The sequence below is a fragment of the Mirounga leonina genome, unplaced genomic scaffold (assembly GCF_011800145.1).
Source record: "Mirounga leonina isolate KUSES-001 unplaced genomic scaffold, KU_Mleo_1.0 Mir_101529, whole genome shotgun sequence".
Classification (NCBI taxonomy): Eukaryota; Metazoa; Chordata; class Mammalia; order Carnivora; family Phocidae; genus Mirounga; species Mirounga leonina.
This window is the reverse complement of record NW_023270143.1, coordinates 318661-335559: the sequence shown is the minus strand read 5'-3', so window position 1 is coordinate 335559 and position 16899 is coordinate 318661. Positions and strand designations below refer to the sequence as shown.

The following is a 16899-nucleotide window of genomic DNA, read 5'->3' as shown; positions in this document are numbered from 1 at the left end:
ATGAAGCTGGGCCCCAATATTCTCCCAAGATTGTTTGATTGATTGACTGATTGATTGATCGATTTATTCATCAGTATTGAGTGTCTAGTACATGCTAGGCAGTGCTTTGGGGATTGGGTAGCCAAGTGAGACCAGTAAGACAACACCCTGCCGCTGTGGGGCTTACCTTCTAGCAGGGAGAGAACTACACAACACACACATGCACGCACACACAAATAAGACTGGGTTAGACAAGGCTCAAAAGCCTTTAGGCACAATTCCATGACACAAAAGTTCTGAAAAGCATACTTTGGAGCCCAAACCCATTAGGTGACAAAACCTGACCTGAAGTAATGTGAGGCTGTCTATAGTTTTGATTCACACTCAATGTTAATAATGTTCACACTTTTCACTCTAGAAATATTAATGTTTAATTGTAAGTGATGCTCTAGACCTTTCTCAGTAGTTACGTAGCATAGAGTATATGCAGTATATAGAGTTATGTAATATAGAGTAGGTCTTCCTTTGTAAAATTGAAAAAAAAAATCTGAATTCCAAAACACACCTGGCCCCAAGATTAGAAAAAAGATTACGGGTCTGTAAGTGCTATGCAGAGAATTCAAATAGGCAATATGTTGGCTCACAAATTGGCCCCTGTACATGGAGAGCATGGAGAGACCAAAGATAGAGGCAGACTGCCCCAGATTGGTAGGTGGCAGATTTAACAAGCAAGGGAATTTACATACAAGGCTTGTCTTGGACAGCTGAAAGATGAGTAGATCTCTGCACCCACCAACTGGAATCTTAAAAATTTATATAGAGGTTTTAGCCGGGTTCAGTCATGTGTTCAGTCCAGATGGTCTCAACAACATTTTACTCTCTCAAGGCTGTGTCCCTGAAATGGCTCTGGCTGTGGGAACATTGGGCAGAGCATACATTCCAAAGACAGGGGAAGGGGTGCAGAGATACCCATTGCCGGCTCCAGCTCTCAGGTCAACCAGTGGTCACCTCCTCGATAAATTCCTCCAACACAATGGGATAAGAACTAGGTGTCTACAGCTTGAGTGGTCAGGGAGAGGGAGGTGACATTTAAGCTTAGTTCTAAATGATCAAAAAACAAAAAAAAGGCAGTCATGTGAACATCGGGGAGAGAGAATTCCAAGCAGAAGGAACAGCTAATGCAAAGATGAACACAAAGAGGCCATGTGGCTGGAGCATATTGGGCCCAGCCAAGAGTGCTATAAATTGCTGGGAGGACTGCATGTAGTCAGAAAGATTGTGAATCTTGTACTGAATCCTTTGATGAATATGGTATAGTGACCATGAGTGTGGTGGTTATCAACAACTAGGAGGCCCGGAGGGAAGTCTTTCTGGGTGGGAAAGCATGTGGGGAGATACTTCAGATAGAGGAAACATAAAGCTGAATGGGGCTGAAAATGTAGACTAAGATTTATGGCTCGAAGACCTTGGTTTGGGGAAGAAGTCAGGGAGGAAGTCAGATTAGGTAGATTAGGTGGGCTCAAGATTCTAATCGGGATGCTGGCTGAAAGATGTTCTAGGGTGACCAAAGACCCGGGTCTAAAATGACGGTGTCTGGTTGAGGTCCCCTCGGCAATGTGTGATTTGGGCTTTGGGATTTAAAAGAGGTTTGACACAGATAGAGGACAGGAGAAAAGACTGAGCTGATGAAAGATGTTTTTGCTTCTCTGGGCTTGTGCTTCTTAAGAATGTCTGTCTCAGAATGTCTGTCTCCTAGCTTCTCTGTCTCTTAGTGGCTCTCCACATCCATGTCTCTGTGATCCTGTGTGGCATCTCTGTTCCTCTCAATGTCTTTCCTAACATATTTGTCTTTGATGGCTCTCAGAATCTCCATCTTTGGATATCTATGTCTATGTCTCAGAATCTTGTTCTCTGTCCCTTCCTTTGTCTGTGTCTGTACTATAATTATCTTTTCCCCCAACTGAACTGTGTCCTTCTGGAAGGCATGAACCTTTTCGTATTCCTCTTGGTATCCCCAGTGACCCGCACACAGCCTGGAATATAGGGGTCTCTCCCATGTTTACGCTTGAATGAAGGCTTTTTCTGAGGAGTAAGGAAAACTCTCAATCTCCTGTCCGCCTACTCCCCGCGGAGCTGGCCGCCTGCCCAGAGATCAGCTAGAGAGTCCGGCAGAGAGCGTGGCTGGTATCGCGCCGCCGCAATCGGGCTCTCTCTCCGGGTGAAGTAACTCCGGAGGCACCTTGCGGAGGCCTCGCCCTCTCTGTCCGGGACGCGCGCAGCCGACGCCACGCCCCGAAATCGTGCTCAGCGGCCCCCCCATCCCCCGCCCCTCCACGCCTCCGCCTCGGCCAATCAGCGCCCTCCCGCCCGTCCGGCCCGCGGAGAGTTCCTAGCAAGATGGCTGCGGCGTGCCGGGCAGTGAAGGTAGGGGGTGGCTCGCTCCTCCCGGCTGCTCCGCCGCGCCAACCGGGACCGCGCGGCCGTGGACCCAGGGGGAAAGAGATCGGTGCTGGGAGAAAGAGTCACACTTGTCTAGGCCCGGTAGTGCGGCGGTTGGGCTCGGGAGGTGAAGGTCAACTCTCCGCGGCTTATTGTGTGGGGGGTGACTGGATGGGCTGTCGGGGCATGAGACGCCGGAGGTTCGGTCCTGAAGGAGAGGAAACACACCTGGGTCACACGCCGTCGCAGAAGCCTGGAGAACACAGGAGCCTCCGTCGCAGAAGCCTGGAGAACAGGCAGGTGAAAGGGTGGGGGTGGTGTGCGCAGTCTACCGTTGACCGTTCCTTTCTTCACAGGGCCTGGTTGCTCTAATAACCGGAGGAGCCTCTGGTCTAGGTCTGGCCACAGCAGAGCGACTGGTGGGGCAAGGGGCCACTGCTGTGCTTCTGGACCTGCCCGACTCTGATGGGGAGGTCCAAGCCAAGAAGTTAGGGAAGAGCTGCGCCTTTGCCCCAGCTGATGTAAGTGTGGGCACGAGGTCTCCGAAACCCCCCTGGGAGCCTGTGGGGTCCCCTTCCCTAAGGGTGCTATCTGTGTGGACAGTGGACCCATCTCCTTGTCCCTTTTGGCCTGAGCCCTCCGTCCAGCACTGTGGGAGCACCTGCAATAAGGAATGTACAAAGCCTGGATCCCCAGCAGTGGGGATGGGAATTGGATATATCACAATCTCCTGGAGGGGGTATGTATAGTTTGAAAATGCGTATTGTGCCCTGTAATGTTATATTTACAAAGTTGAAAAACTTCATGAAACAAACTACAGAAAGTAAAGCTTGATGAAATCATCTTAGCAGGTAGAGGTACAAAAAAGCTAGTTTATCATCATATCAGCAGTTCTCAAAACTGCTCTGGTCCACAGATCTCCAGGGGTATGTGAATTTATCAAAAGAGGGTATAGATTTGAAAACAGTTTTGAACACTACAGCACCTAACATTTTCACTTATGCCCCACTCTCGTGTTTTCTTTTGGCCTCCTCCTTGCTTACGCAGTTCTGTTGTTACTCAAAGACTGGACCTGCGCTCCTTGCCCAGGTTTAGTGGTGTGTGTGTGTGCTGGGAGATGAATACTTTCTCCACCTCTCCCTTTGAAGGTGACCTCAGAGAAGGATGTGCAAGCAGCCCTGACTCTAGCAAAAGAAAAATTTGGCCGTGTGGATGTGGCAGTCAACTGTGCAGGCATTGCAGTGGCCATAAAGACATACAACTTAAAGAAGAATCAGGCCCATTCCTTGGAGGACTTCCAGCGAGTTCTCAATGTAAGGCCTTGGAGGATCCCCAGGGGTGTGAGTAAAAGGTATTTGGCTGTGGGTGCCTCCAAAGCTTTTAGGGGACAAAAGGCCCTATACCATGTCTCTGCTGGTCTTTCAGGTGAATCTCCTCGGCACCTTCAACGTGATCCGCCTGGTGGCCGGTGAGATGGGCCAGAATGAGCCAGACCAGGGAGGCCAGCGTGGGGTCATCATCAACACTGCCAGCGTGGCTGCCTTTGAGGGCCAGGTGTGTGGGCGAGGGCAAGGCTTGTGCCTCCTTGGTGACTTGTTAGGGTCCTTCCACGTGTGACCTCTGCTCCTTCTCCAGGTTGGACAAGCTGCATACTCTGCTTCCAAGGGGGGCATAGTGGGCATGACCCTGCCCATTGCTCGGGATCTGGCTCCCATGGGCATCCGAGTGATGACCATTGCTCCAGGTAGAGATAGTCCCTCCCTGCCACACCTGGGATTGGGTAGGATTCATGGGCATTTGAGAGGGGAAACTATCTACCAGCTAAGCAGCAATAGCCTTCCATTTCTGGGCATTGGGAAGTACCATAGGTAGAGCTAAGGTGGGGAGGGACCAGGTAAATATGAAAGGAAGGGTGGGCCTCTGATTCTGACTGTCTTGTCTAGGCCTATTTGGCACCCCGCTGCTCACCAGCCTCCCAGAAAAAGTGCGCAACTTCTTAGCCAGCCAGGTGCCCTTCCCCAGCCGACTGGGTGATCCCGCTGAGTATGCTCATCTGGTACAAGCCATCATCGAGAACCCATTCATCAATGGAGAGGTCATCCGGCTGGATGGGGCCATCCGCATGCAGCCTTGAAGGGAGAGGGCAGAGAAAACACATGCTCTTCTCTCCCTGCTTCCCTTGGAGTACTTTACTGCAGCCTGGGAGGAAGTCCCACAGCCATCTTGTAACTCTGCCCAGTAGTCACACTCTGTGCCTAATAAAGTCTCTGTTTCTCACACGGAGTGCGTAACGCTGTGTGCTGGGGAAACTGGCATGGGGAAGAAAGGTGAATGGGTGAAGACTGACAGGGTCAGATGCTCTAAGCCCAGGGGTGGGGTGGGAAAGGCAGTACCTCATACCTTTTGTGTCCCATGACAGCACACAGCCTTGATTTTACTGGTACCTTTATTACCTAGGGTCAAAGGTAGGGATAGTGGGGGAAGGAGTTGGGGGAGGGGGCCTGAAGCATTCTCCTCTCTAACTCCCAGGCTTCATGAGCTCGCTGAGGGAGAAGAGAGAGATGAGCATCTTGAGCTTAGCGGCTGCTGGTGTTGAACTGTAAGTAGTATTGGGCCGTAGGTTGATTGGTGTAGATTATAGAATTCAGGTAATTCTGCCTGTGAAAGAAGTACAGAGGCATCAGCTGATGAGCTTTCCCTCTCTCCTTGGCCCTTCCCATCCCTCCCTTGGCATTCATCCATGTTGCCACCCCCTAGAACTCACTGGGCTTTTTGCTCCTTATCCAGCTGCTGATTGAAGGAGCCCAGCCCCCTTTGAAATTCAGCACAAAGTTCCCTCTCCTGCTCTTCTAGCTCCATTGTTGCTTGGGCCAAGCAAAAGTTCTGGCTTTCCCATTTGGCATCCTGTGCTTGGTCAGCCTGGCGCTGTGCCTCCTTTTCATGGTATTGCACCTCCTGGACTTTCCTGATGGCAGCTCTCTGCTCTGGAGTCATGCCCTTCCAACAATAGGGCAGGACCCGGTGGGGAGCCACAGGGTGCTGGGCAACCTGGGGGTTCTCCGTCAGTAGGTCACTCGTGATCTGGTTCTGGATCTCCATGAAGTTGGCCTCCTGTTCATGCTGCCACTCACGGCGCTGTCGCTCAGCCAGTTCAGCTGCCTGATGGGGCCCCCGAATATGAGCATTTGGGTACCCAACTTCAGGGAGCTCTCAGTCACAGGGGAGGGGAAGACATGGCCCTACTCTCCTCCATTTCTGGGAGAGAAGGACCAGCTCTTGCCTGGCCTTTGAATGACCTAACATAGGGGGAGGGGTAGAATGGACAGGGACCTTCCCTGCCCTCTGGAAACCCTTAGACTGAGAGGCTGGGGAAGGGAGGGTGATGTTCTGCTCTCAGGTCATCCTCAGTCTGGATATGGGGAAGAGCATCTTCTGCCCTAAGAGGGGCCTTAGGTGAAAGGGGATGTCCTCAGGTAGATGAGAGGGCTGGTGTTGCTTCAGGAAAGGTTGTGTGGGCGAAGACATGGCTAAGTTCCCCAGGACTTTGCTCAAGGGGTTGGGGAGAGCCCGGTGCACTGAATGGCCCAGGCCATACCTGAGCTTTGTTGGCATTGGCCGTGGCAGACATCATGCCCACGCGACAGGACTCCTCTAGCTTGGCCATTTGGGTGGCCCGCATGTCCATGGCTAGGCGCAGCTGGTCATTGAGCATATCTGCACAGAGAAATATGGCCAGGGCACTATACTGGTCTGCCCCGTTCCTGGTTCACTCATTCAGCCATTTGTTCAACAAGCTTGGTGGGTGTGTGGATGTGTATGCTTGGGAGGGGAATGTCCTAACTGTAGGGATGTGGAAGGAGTTACTCTTTGAGGCTTAGGGATAGCCAAAGTAGCAGCAACAAGGATTTCTCAAGTGCCTAAGTGAAAGCTGCAGGGAGATGGATCAAACATAGATCATACCACCATGGTAAGGGCAATGACAGAGGTGTATACAGGGCATTATAAGAGCTTTGGGTGGTGGGTGAGAGGAAGGCTTCCAGGAGGAGGTGATCCTCGAAATGCGAATTGCATATAGAAAGAAAGAGCAAAGGGCATGCCAAGCCATGTTTTAGTCTAGCCACACTGGTCTTGCTGTTTCTAGATCATGCCAGATACTCCTGCCTCAGGGATTTGTAATAGACGTTATTCTTGGCTCCTGCTCTCTTGCTTCTCCCAGGTCTTGCTCAAATATTGCCACCTCGGTGAGGCATTCCCTGTCTCTCCTACCTCAAATTGCAACCTCCTGTCCCCAACATTTATCCCCCTTCCCTGATTTATTTTTCTCCCTACCATTTGTCACCATACTCTACATTTCACTGATGTTGTCTATTGCCTGTCTCTCTCCTCACTAGGAAGTAGCCTTGTTGAGGGCAGGGATTTTTTTTTTTTTTAAGATTTTATTTATTCATTTGAGACACAGAGATACAGAGAGAGAAACAGCATGAGCAGGGGGAGAGGCAGAGGCAGAGGGAGAAGCAGGCTCCCCGCTGAGCTAGGAGCCAGATGTGGGGCTTGATCCCAGGACCCTGAGATCATGACCTGAGCGGAAGGCAGACACTTAACCATCTGAGCCACCCAGGCACCCCGAGGGCAGGGATTTTGTCTGTTTTATTCACTCCCATGCCCAGAACCTAGATCCGAGCCTGGCACATAGTAGGGGCTCAATAAATATTTGTCAAATGAATAAAGGAAACCAAGAAACAGTATGGCCTGTATCTGAAACTACAAATAGTATGCTCTTGCTGGAGCATAAAATGCAAGGGACTAGGGAGCTTTGCAGGGGCCAGACTAAAGGCCAGAAACTTGCCTCGAAGGTGGTGGGGAACATGGAAGGATCTTAAGCAAGGGGGCGACACAATCAGATTTGTATTTTAGAAAGCTCCTCCTGGGGGCCAGTATAGAATACAGTCAGACTGGTGGGAGACAGTGGAGGTAGGGGAGCCATCTTGGAGGGCTCAAAGCAGACCCAATATATAGAAGGGTTACATCAGCTGTACGTGATGAGAGTAAAGGAGGGGGGCAGATTTAGATGTTTCCCAGGGTCCTGGCTTGGATGACTGGGTGCATGGTGTGGCCACCACTGGAAGTAGAAGATACAGAATGAAGAGCAGGCTAGGGAACATGGATGAATTGTTTAGGAAGGCTGAGTTGAAGGTGGTCAGTAGGCATCTGGATATCTGATTCTGCGGGTAGAGAGTCCTCAGCACAGAGATGGTGACATGGCAGCTGAAACCAGAACGAGGGCCGAGGGCACCTGAGGTAAGTATGCAGGGGAAGGAAAGCACTGTGCCAGGGACCAAATCTCAAGAAAGAAAGGTGTAATGGAAAAGGAGCCCACAAAGGGCAGACACAGAGGGAATGGTCAGAGAGCTAAGAGCAGAATGTACTAGTACATAAGCCAAGGAAGAGAGAAGCTCAAGAAGGATGTGATCAGAGTCAAGTGGAGCAAGAAAGGTCCAGTCAAGGAGGAAAGACTAGATAGAGCCTCTTGTACTTGATAACACAAAGGCATTGTGGTTTTAGTAAGAGTAGTGTCAGTGAAGTTGGGTGGGGAGAGAGGAGATCTCCCAGGGGGTTGAGGTGTGACTGGAAAGGAAGAAAAGACAGCAAGCGGAAGCAGATTTTTCAAGTATGGCTGTAAAGGAAGACAGCTAGCTCACAGCACCTAGAGGAATCACAGGGCGCAGGGAGGCTTTAGTTTTTTTTAAGAGGGGTTAGACTGGGGCGCCTGGGTGGCTCAGTCGTTAAGCGTCTGCCTTCGGCTCAGGTCATGATCTCAGGGTCCTGGGATCGAGCCCCTCATTGGGCTCCCCGCTCAGTGGTGAGCCTGCTTCTCCCTCTGCCGCTCCCCCTGCTTGTGTTCCCTCTCTCGCTGTGTCTCTCTCTATCAAATAAATAAAACCTTTAAAAAGAAAAAAAAAAAAAAAGAGGGGTTAGACATAAGCATGTTTACAGCAGGCACAGAAGGAATCAGTGGAAGGAGAAATGTTGAAAACACAGGGCAGGGGATACCTGAGAGAGCACAGCCTGGGGGCGGATGGAGGGAGCGGCAGGGGTAATGGGGGTCCCCTAAACACAGGCTTAAGGCTTGGCTTTGAGGAGGTACAAGGACACGGACCTCAGAGGCTAGAGGGTGGCAGGGGCTAGGGAGGATGGATAGGGGTGCGTGGTTTCATTTCATTCGGCATGGCAACCCGGAGAGGAAAGGAGCAGCACCATTTTTCAGGTGGGGACACTAAGAGGTCTGGAGGTGAAGTAAAAATGCCCAAGGTTAATAGTCAGCAAGTAGTTGGTTGGGAATTGAAGCCAGGTCCCTTGAGGGATCAGCCCATGCTCTTTTCATTACACTGCGTGCACGCTCCCTTGGTATTCTGCTGTCCCTGTAGCCTGGCTCTGCCTTCTCGTACACCCGCCTGCTGCCGGCCCCATGGTGCCTCTGCAACCGCTCCGACAAGAATCACCAGAGACTCCGAATTTCAAAATCCAATAGACAGATTTCTTTTCCTACCTAAATTTCGCCAGAGCATTTGCCATGATTGATGGTTCCCTCTCTGAAACACCTCCCTTGACCTCTGGCCCTGCTTTCTCATGGTGACCAAGAGAAGGCAAGTCTGGTGGCGTGGCCGAGTGTGGGCTATGGAGCCAGCTTGCCCGAGTCCACTTCCCGCCTCCATCCCCCACTAGCTGCCTGCCTGGGCAAATTATTTCACCTCTCTGTTCTTCAGTTTCCTCCACTGAAAATGGGGATAATACCAGTGCTTGCCTCATGGAGTGGCTGGGAGGATGGCATGAGTCACGATGTGGTAGCAAGCTTAGCACAGTGTCTGATACACAGCAAGTGCCCAAGAAAGGTTAGCTATTATTATTTTATGCATCTTTTATCCTACCTCCCTGATCCCTTTATTGTGAGCTCCTTTTCCTCTACTCATTCATTCACTCAAGATACATTTACTGAGCATCTACCACGTTATCAGGCAGTGTGTAAGTCACCTGAGTTGTAATAGTAAGCTCCGACCTTTGTCCTCACAGAGTGTACTATTTGCTCACCCTTTCCCCAGGCTCCATCCAGGTTTAGCATTCTGTTCCTTTGCAAACCCTTCCCCTGCTTCGGGCCTCCAGATCTCTCCCTGCAGCCCAGACCAGCTCTATGCCACCGTAGGATCATATAGATAGATGGCTGCCTGTTGGCTGCCTTCTCGTGGCTGCAGTAGTCTTCTATCTTATCTCCTTGCCTCTAGTCTTCCCCTCTAAGCCAATCTCCACAACAGCTGGCAAAACTTTTAAGTCTAAAACACAAATCCTGTGGCCCCAGTGCACAACACCCTCTCCCTCCCGTGGCTCCTACCTCACTCAGTAAAAGCCAAAGTCTGCACCATGGCCTGGAAGGCCTACTGGATCTGGCCCCTTCACGTCTTTGACCTCATTTCCTATCACTCTTCCCCTCACTTGGTCTACTTCAGCTACTCTGGCCCCACTGCCATTCCTCAAACATTCCAGACACCCTCTCTCCTACGGGCCTTTGTACTAGCTACCTCCTCTACTTGGGACAGCTCTTCCCTCGATTGTTTGCATTGCATTGCTTACTCCCTTGTCTTCAGATCTGTATTCAAAGGTTACCTCAGTGAGGTTTTCCTTATTTAAAATGGCAACTGTGCACCCCTCTCCCAAAGTCCCCACGTCCTCCCTTTTGTGCTTTATTTTTCTCCCTAGCAACTATCTTAACCACCTTATACAGCTGACCCTTGAACAATGCGGGGCTTAGGCAACCAAATCTTTAAAAAAAAGAAAAAAGAAAAGAAGGGGCGCCTGGGTGGCTCAGTCGGTTAAGCGTCTGCCTTCGGCTCAGGTCATGATCTCAGGGTCCTGGGATCGAGCCCCGCATTGGGATCCCTGCTCAGCAGGAAGCCTGCTTCTCCCCCTACCACTCCCCCTGCTTGTGTTCCCTCTCTTGCTGTCTCTCTCTCTCTGTCAAATAAATAAACAAAATCTTAAAAAAAAAAAAAAAAGAAAAGAAGACCATAGGGGAGAGAAAATACGTTCATAGTATTGTATTTATTTTTAAAAATCCACATATAAGCAGAACTGTGCAGTTCAAACCCGTGTTGTTCAAAGGTTCACTGTATATTTTACTATTTTATCTTGTTTATTGTCTGTTCCCATTAGAGTGTGAACTCCATGACAGCAAGGGTTTTTCTATTTTGTTCACTGTGCCAGGCACAAAATGGGTGGCTTAATATATGCCGAATATTGAAATGGTCTTGTCATTCTGCTTAAAACCCTTAAATGGTTAACGACTGCCTACGCGATAAAGTCACAATTCCTTAGTCTGGTGTAGAAAATTCCTGCACGTTTTCTCTTCCTCCAACCCCTCAACCCTAGGCTGCACTAACACTAAACTGTTCATGCATCCTAAACCCTTGGACTATTCACAGCCCCAGTTCTCTACCTCTTGCTGCCCCCTCTGCCTAGAATGACCTCTTCTTGACCCTCTCCCTGACTTGGAAAAATTGTACCCAACTTTCCAAAATTGATTCCTAACAGCTGACTTGTGCCACGCCCCCATCCTGTTTCCCTTTCCTTGTGAGAATTGACCAATCCCATATTGATGTTCCCTTCGTGTCCTATAAACACTTCTGTCACAGTACCCATCACAGCACCTACCAGTGTTAAAGTGTAAGTATTTGCTGATGAATGACTTGTGCATATATCTTTTCCTCTTTTCCTAAACTGATTTTCTAGAAGGGACATGGTTCTGTGAGATCATGGAGGTCATGGTCGCGTATAGTGTCACAGTAAGAGTAGCTACTGGTTACTGAGCACTGATGTTTGTGCTTTACATACAGTATCTCATTTCAGTCTCATTCGAGCTCTACGTGGCATGGATTATTATCCCCATTTTAAAGATGAGGAAGCTGAAGCGCTGAGAAGAAAATTCATTTGCCCAAACCAGGTGGTAAGTGGCAGAGCCGACAGGTCTGTCTTCACTCTGCTGCCTCCACATAATGGAGTTCCAGGCCGATTGGGTACCAATGGCTATACTGTCAGTTACTGAAGGAGGTCAGGGAGTTTGGGGTCTGCTCAGTCTAACCTTTCAGCATCAGCTCTGTGGGTAACTGGACCTCCCCACTCCCTGGGTGCTGTACCTGGCTCAGAGCAACTCCCCACCAGGCCTTGGGTCTCAGCCTGGAGGGCGCAGCTACTTACCTGTACACTTCTCATCAGCCCTGACTTGACGTTGCTCCTGCAGCTGCCTCTCCAGGCCGTCTCTGAACTGCTCCTGCCACATTTTCAGGTACGTGGTCCTCTCCAGGTCCTCCCCAGCAAAGCACTGCAGGCTGGCTGGGCCATAGGGGGGATCACTGTGGCCCAGACAGGCTGGAAACTCCATCCAGAGTTGGCTAGAATTCCAAAGGTCAAACTCTCGGCTGCTCTTGAGCTGCTGCTTTTGCTCCCGAAATTTTTGGAGTTTCTTGGCCAGCCGACGTGTCCGTTCTGCCTGTTCCTTCTCTAACATCTGGGCTACCAGATCATACTGCTTCTGGTAGGTACCTGGGGGTGGTGGGCAGGGACATGGAGAAGGCCCCACGGGAGAGACAGAGCCCATTCAGCATGGCCTCTGCTCCCAAGGCCCATCGGGTTTGTCCCACCACACCCCAGGCCTCAGGCGCCACTTCAAGGCAGAACTGCCCTACCTCAGCCCACTCAGGCCCTTACACTATCCTTCTTGGCTTGCCCTTAGCCTTGAGCTTTTACCATAAGCTGCCTCCTTGCTCTGTTCCGTTGCCTCTCGAAGCTTTCGCTCTTCCACTTGGCTGTTGAGGGCTTTGATATCCACCTGATCCCAAAGAAATGAGCTAAATCAGGGTAGGGGACCAACAGTGGGCCTTGAATGCTCTAACACAAACTGCTCAGAATTTACCCTCTTCAGAATCCTCCTATAGATCCTCAGTACCTACTGGATAAGGGTCTACCATCTGAACATGGTTTGTAAGCCCCTCACTGGTCTAGCCTCTGCCTCCTTCTCCATCCTTATCTCAGTACCTCCTTCCTCTGCCCCACCCTCAGAGCTCTGCTTACGGTTTCCTGTGATATCTGAGGTTGTTTGGAACAAAGCGCCTTTGCTCCAGCTGCTCCCTCCCCTTGGAACTCTCTTTCTTCCTCTCTTTACCCAAACTCCTATTCATCCTTCAAGACCAGCTCAGGCCTCACCTTCCTGATTCCTTAGGCAGGTGCTACTCCCACAGAATCTAGGACCTACTGTCCACATTATATTGAAGTTTGCCTCTGTCGATGATCTCCTCCACCAGACTGTGAGCCCATTAAGGGAAGAGACTGGGCCTTAGTCAGCTTTGTACCCTACTGCCCAACCTAGTTCTTGGCCCGGACCAGACCCTGAGGAAATACTTGCCAACCGGATCTCAATCACACCACACATCTCTCAGCCAACTACTTACTTAGGTCAGGCACTGAGCCACCACCATATGTTAATATTCACTTTCACACTTCATGTAGCTTCATTTTACTGAGAAGGAGCCTGGAGCTCAGAGAAGATAGGTGACTCATTCAAAGCCACACATCTAGTAAACAGCAGACCTGGCCCTTGAGCATAGGTATGAGGTCTTTTCCAGAATACCATGCTGCATTCTGCACCCCCCCCCCCATATCCACCTACCCAGCAATCTATTTTTTTCTTAAACTATCAATATTTTCTGTTTATTTTTTATTGTAGTTCCTTTAAAACATTTCAAGAGAGTGTAAAAGGGAATACAGTTTAGTGAAGAGTAAGTCCCTCCCATCTCCGTCACTCAGCCTGGTTAACAGTTTCTTATGTAGCCTTCCAGACAGCATTTAGGCATACAAAATACCAAATATTCTTCAGACTTCTTTTGGCTCCATGTTACCTGTCTCTTGAGAACCAGGCCACTCAGCCCAGAGCTGACTGGAGGAGAGTCACTGTCACTGGCTCCTCTTCCCCCAGTCTCTTCCCCTGCACCCCCAGCCCGCTTCCTTCCCTCACCCGGGAGTGGATGCCTTCTCTCTCCTTCCTTTCCAGCTGGAGGGCCTGCTTAAATCAATGAGGGCCGTAACAGACACTGCTACATTCCTCTGTGGGTGCAGGAGTGAGGTGACCCCTGGTCCCAAGAAAGTCCCCATTGCCTACTCACCCCCATGACTCGGGTCTGCACATTGAAGAATCGGCTCTGTCGCTCTTTTTCTCGATTTCTTCTAGCCTCAATGGCTGCCACCTCCTTGGGATCTGCTGACAGGTCTACCTTATACATCTGGAGCAAGTGTGGGGTGGAATGGCCAATCAGTGCTGACCACCATCCTTGACTACACCCCCACCCCTCTTCCTTTCTTCCTACAGCACCAATAACACCAGTTATTGACTCCTACTGATTTTACCTCCTGATGTATTTCATACCTGTGCCCTACATCTATGCTGTCACCACCCTAATTCAGGCCTCACAATCAGGTGCCAGACAGTATCCTCAGGAGCCTCAGTGGCCTCCCTCGCTCCAGTGTTACCCTCTCTACTCTTTTCTCTGCACTAGCTACCAGAGTGATCTTTCTGAAAGCAAATCTGACCATGGTACACCTCAGCTTAAAAGCTTTAAAAGCAACAGGGCACATGGCTGGCTCAGTCAGTGGAGCATGCGACTCTTGATCGCAGGGTTGTACGTTCAAGCTCCACGTTGGATGTAGAGATCCCTTAAAAATAAAAAATCTTAGAAAAAAAAACCTTTAAAAGCAGCATTAGGGGTACCTGGGTGACTCAGTTTGTTAACCTCAGGTCATGATCCCGCCAGTGTCGGGCTCCCTGCTCAGCCGGGAGTCTGCTTCTCCCTCTCCCTCTGCCCCCCAGCCCCGGTCATGCTCTCTCTCTCAAATAAATAAATAAAAGCTTTAAAAAATAAATAAAAGCTTTAAAGCAAATGGCTCCCCAGTGTTTACAAGATAAAGTCTAACCCCCTTTGCCAGATTTATAAAAGTCTTCATGATCTGACCCTTGCTTATCTTTCCAAGTCTCATGCTCATTTACAACTCTCCTCCCTTCATGTTATGCTCTATTCAGTTTTCCCCATTTCAGTAAATGGCACCACTATTTCCCTTTTTATTTGTTACTTATTCTCTAGTCACGTGAAAGGCTAGAGGGCTTACATTCGCCTGTGTTCTTTCATATTTTGGGAAGCCCACTTTTGGCAACTGTGGCCAAAACCACAGCCAAAAACACTTTTGCAAACATAAATCTGATCATGTCTCTCACCTGCTTAAAATCCTCCACTGGCTTCCCACTGCAGTTAGAATCAGATCCAAACTCCTTACCATGGGTTTCAAGATCCGGCTCCCGCACACCTTTCCAATTCATCCCACATCACAGTCTCCCTCACTTACAGTCCTCCAGGCACACTCGCCTCCTCTCAAGTCCTTCAACACAACTATTCCCATCTCAGGGCCTTTGTATGTGGCGTTTCTTTGTTCAGAATACCATTCCTCAACTCCTCCTATAGCTATTTCCAATCCTTTATTTATTTATCCTTTTTTAAAGTTTAAATTCAATTAACATATAATGTATTATTGGTTTCAGAGGTAGAGCTCAGTGATTCGTCAGTCATATATAACACCCAGTGCTCATTACATCAGGTGCCCTCGTTAATGTCCATCACCCAGTTACCCTATCCCCCCAACCCTCTGATCCTTTTTTTAAAAAACCATTTTGTGACTGAAATATTTGATGTATACAGAATATATATAACCCACATGCAAGTGAAGAAGCATGATAAAAGAGACCCATGAACCAACTCCCAACTTAAGAAATAGAACTTGATCAATATTATTAAAGTGTCTTATGTCTCTTCTCCCTCATCCTTACCCTAAGAGATAACCACTGTGCAAATGTGAACAGAGGCATTAATATACTGTGTATGAACTAAGGGTTGCTGGAGGGGAGGGAGATAAGAGGATGGGTAAAAATGTCTAGAATTTTGCCTTTCTCATTTAAGTTTTTAATCCATTTGGAATTGCACTTTATATACAGTGTGAGAGGTAGGGATCCAATTTGATTTTCTTCCAAGTTCCATCTCATCTTTTTAAATGGAACACTTGTTCCTGTCAATTATATGAGATTGCTGTCCTTTGGTCATTTTGTCCCCCTAGCCTGATTGTGACTGTTTTTCCCAGTTGAATTCATTTGTGGTTCCTCTACTAGATTCCATCAACCAAGCTTTCTCACTTTCCTGGACTTGTAATAAGACTTTTAGACTCTTCCCAGCCTCCAGATGTCATTTTAAAAGTGGTTTCAGGAATGGTTATGGCAACCACCAGATCCTTTCCATGTCTAAGTCTAAGCACTAACCCCAGCCAACTCATTCCATTTGTGACCACAATGTAAGGTCACTGAAGGGGAAGATTTGGCAGATATTTTAAGCTTCTTGGATTGCTAAGGCCATGACCTTGTAATGAGTAGATGGTATAAGGTGATAGGGGGATGAAAGTATGAAGGAGAAGGATAGAAAATTCGGGGAACAGAGAGGGCAGAGTGGGGTGGGGGAGGCAGAAAAGGAAAGGGGAAGGAGGGCAACAGGGTAGTAGACAGGAATGGAGGACCGACAGCAAGAGAAAGGGAAGGAGGAAAGCAAGGGAGGGGGCCAGAGGGGGATGGAGAGGAGGAGAGAGAGATAAAATGGGGAGAAAGGAAGGAGAACAGAGGTGGAGAGCAGTGGCTTAGGGACCCTGACTCCCGGGGGTTCACACAAAATACCTTTCTTAGCAAAGAGTGTCAATTTTGAAGCTCCCAGGTTGGGTCTAGGTTCAAGTGGCCAACAAGTGGCTCAGGTCCAAGACTATTCTTAAACTACAGCAACAGTCTCTGGACTCTGCTTGGAGAAAGAGGAGGGAGGCAGGGGATAGAGGCAGTACCTCTGGCCATAGCTTTCCCTAGCTTGTGACCCTGTCGCTCCAGAGTACCCTCATCTCCCTTCAAACTCCATCCCCCTTTTAACCCCAGCCCCCCTCCCACCCCACCCCATCCCTACCCCCATTCCACTGCACTTCCAACCCTACTTCACCCTCAGCTTGGTCTGAGCTCCCCTAACACCAAATCCTCCGGCCGGCCCCTCCATCCCGTCCAGCCCTCACTCCCTGGGGTCCTTCCAATCCCCGACCCTGTTCTTGTTTGAGCCTTCCAGCAGGCTAGGCTAAAGCCGCAGCCAAGCTCCCACCTTTCTCTTGCCCTGGAGGGCATAGCCCTGCTGTGACTTGTTTCAGCAAGCGTGGACTCGCGTCCCGCCTGCTTCCTCAGATCCCAAAAGCTGCTGCGCTCTTCTACGATTCAGGGGGCAGGGTCAGCGGTTTGCGTTGCCACGCAACAAGAAAGGGGGGCGGGACCCAAACTCCTGTTTTAAGCTCGCGCCCAGGCAACGGATTAACAAAACTTCCACG

General features: G+C 49.6%; 3 protein-coding genes across 6 annotated transcripts in view; 2 read left to right on the top strand and 1 right to left on the bottom strand.

Moving 5' to 3' along the window:
• Window positions 1-2293: 2293 nt before the first annotated feature.
• On the top strand, window positions 2294-4698 carry HSD17B10 (hydroxysteroid 17-beta dehydrogenase 10). Its single transcript, XM_034987298.1, has 6 exons — window positions 2294-2403; window positions 2775-2939; window positions 3567-3731; window positions 3844-3972; window positions 4054-4162; window positions 4362-4698. Exons 1-6 carry the CDS (start codon window positions 2377-2379, stop codon window positions 4550-4552), a joined length of 786 nt encoding a protein of 261 aa, XP_034843189.1. The 5' UTR covers window positions 2294-2376; the 3' UTR covers window positions 4553-4698.
• Window positions 4699-4848: 150 nt separating this feature from the next.
• Window positions 4849-16788, bottom strand: RIBC1 (RIB43A domain with coiled-coils 1). 3 transcript variants are annotated; one of them, XM_034987160.1, is made up of 7 exons: window positions 16680-16788; window positions 13623-13739; window positions 12211-12292; window positions 11662-12006; window positions 6014-6132; window positions 5183-5577; window positions 4849-5076 (listed from the first exon to the last, which is right to left on the bottom strand). In XM_034987160.1, the coding sequence occupies exons 2-7, from the start codon at window positions 13737-13739 to the stop codon at window positions 4995-4997; spliced, it is 1140 nt and encodes a 379-aa protein (XP_034843051.1). In that variant the 5' UTR covers window positions 16680-16788; the 3' UTR covers window positions 4849-4994. The 3 variants fall into 3 exon arrangements, with proteins under 3 accessions (XP_034843051.1, XP_034842997.1, XP_034843117.1); XM_034987106.1 differs by lacking the exon at window positions 16680-16788 and adding an exon at window positions 14726-14942; XM_034987226.1 differs by lacking the exons at window positions 12211-12292; window positions 13623-13739; window positions 16680-16788 and adding an exon at window positions 12667-12805.
• Window positions 4995-16899, top strand: part of SMC1A (structural maintenance of chromosomes 1A) — a 57131-nt gene continuing 45226 nt past the window's right edge. The window contains exon 1 of one of the 2 annotated variants that reach the window (XM_034986982.1): window positions 4995-5017. The gene's annotated coding sequence lies outside the window, so the exon portion shown is untranslated. Of the gene's footprint in view, window positions 5018-11523; window positions 11750-16899 lie in introns of those variants that run through there. The other variant, XM_034986901.1, reaches the window with a different exon arrangement.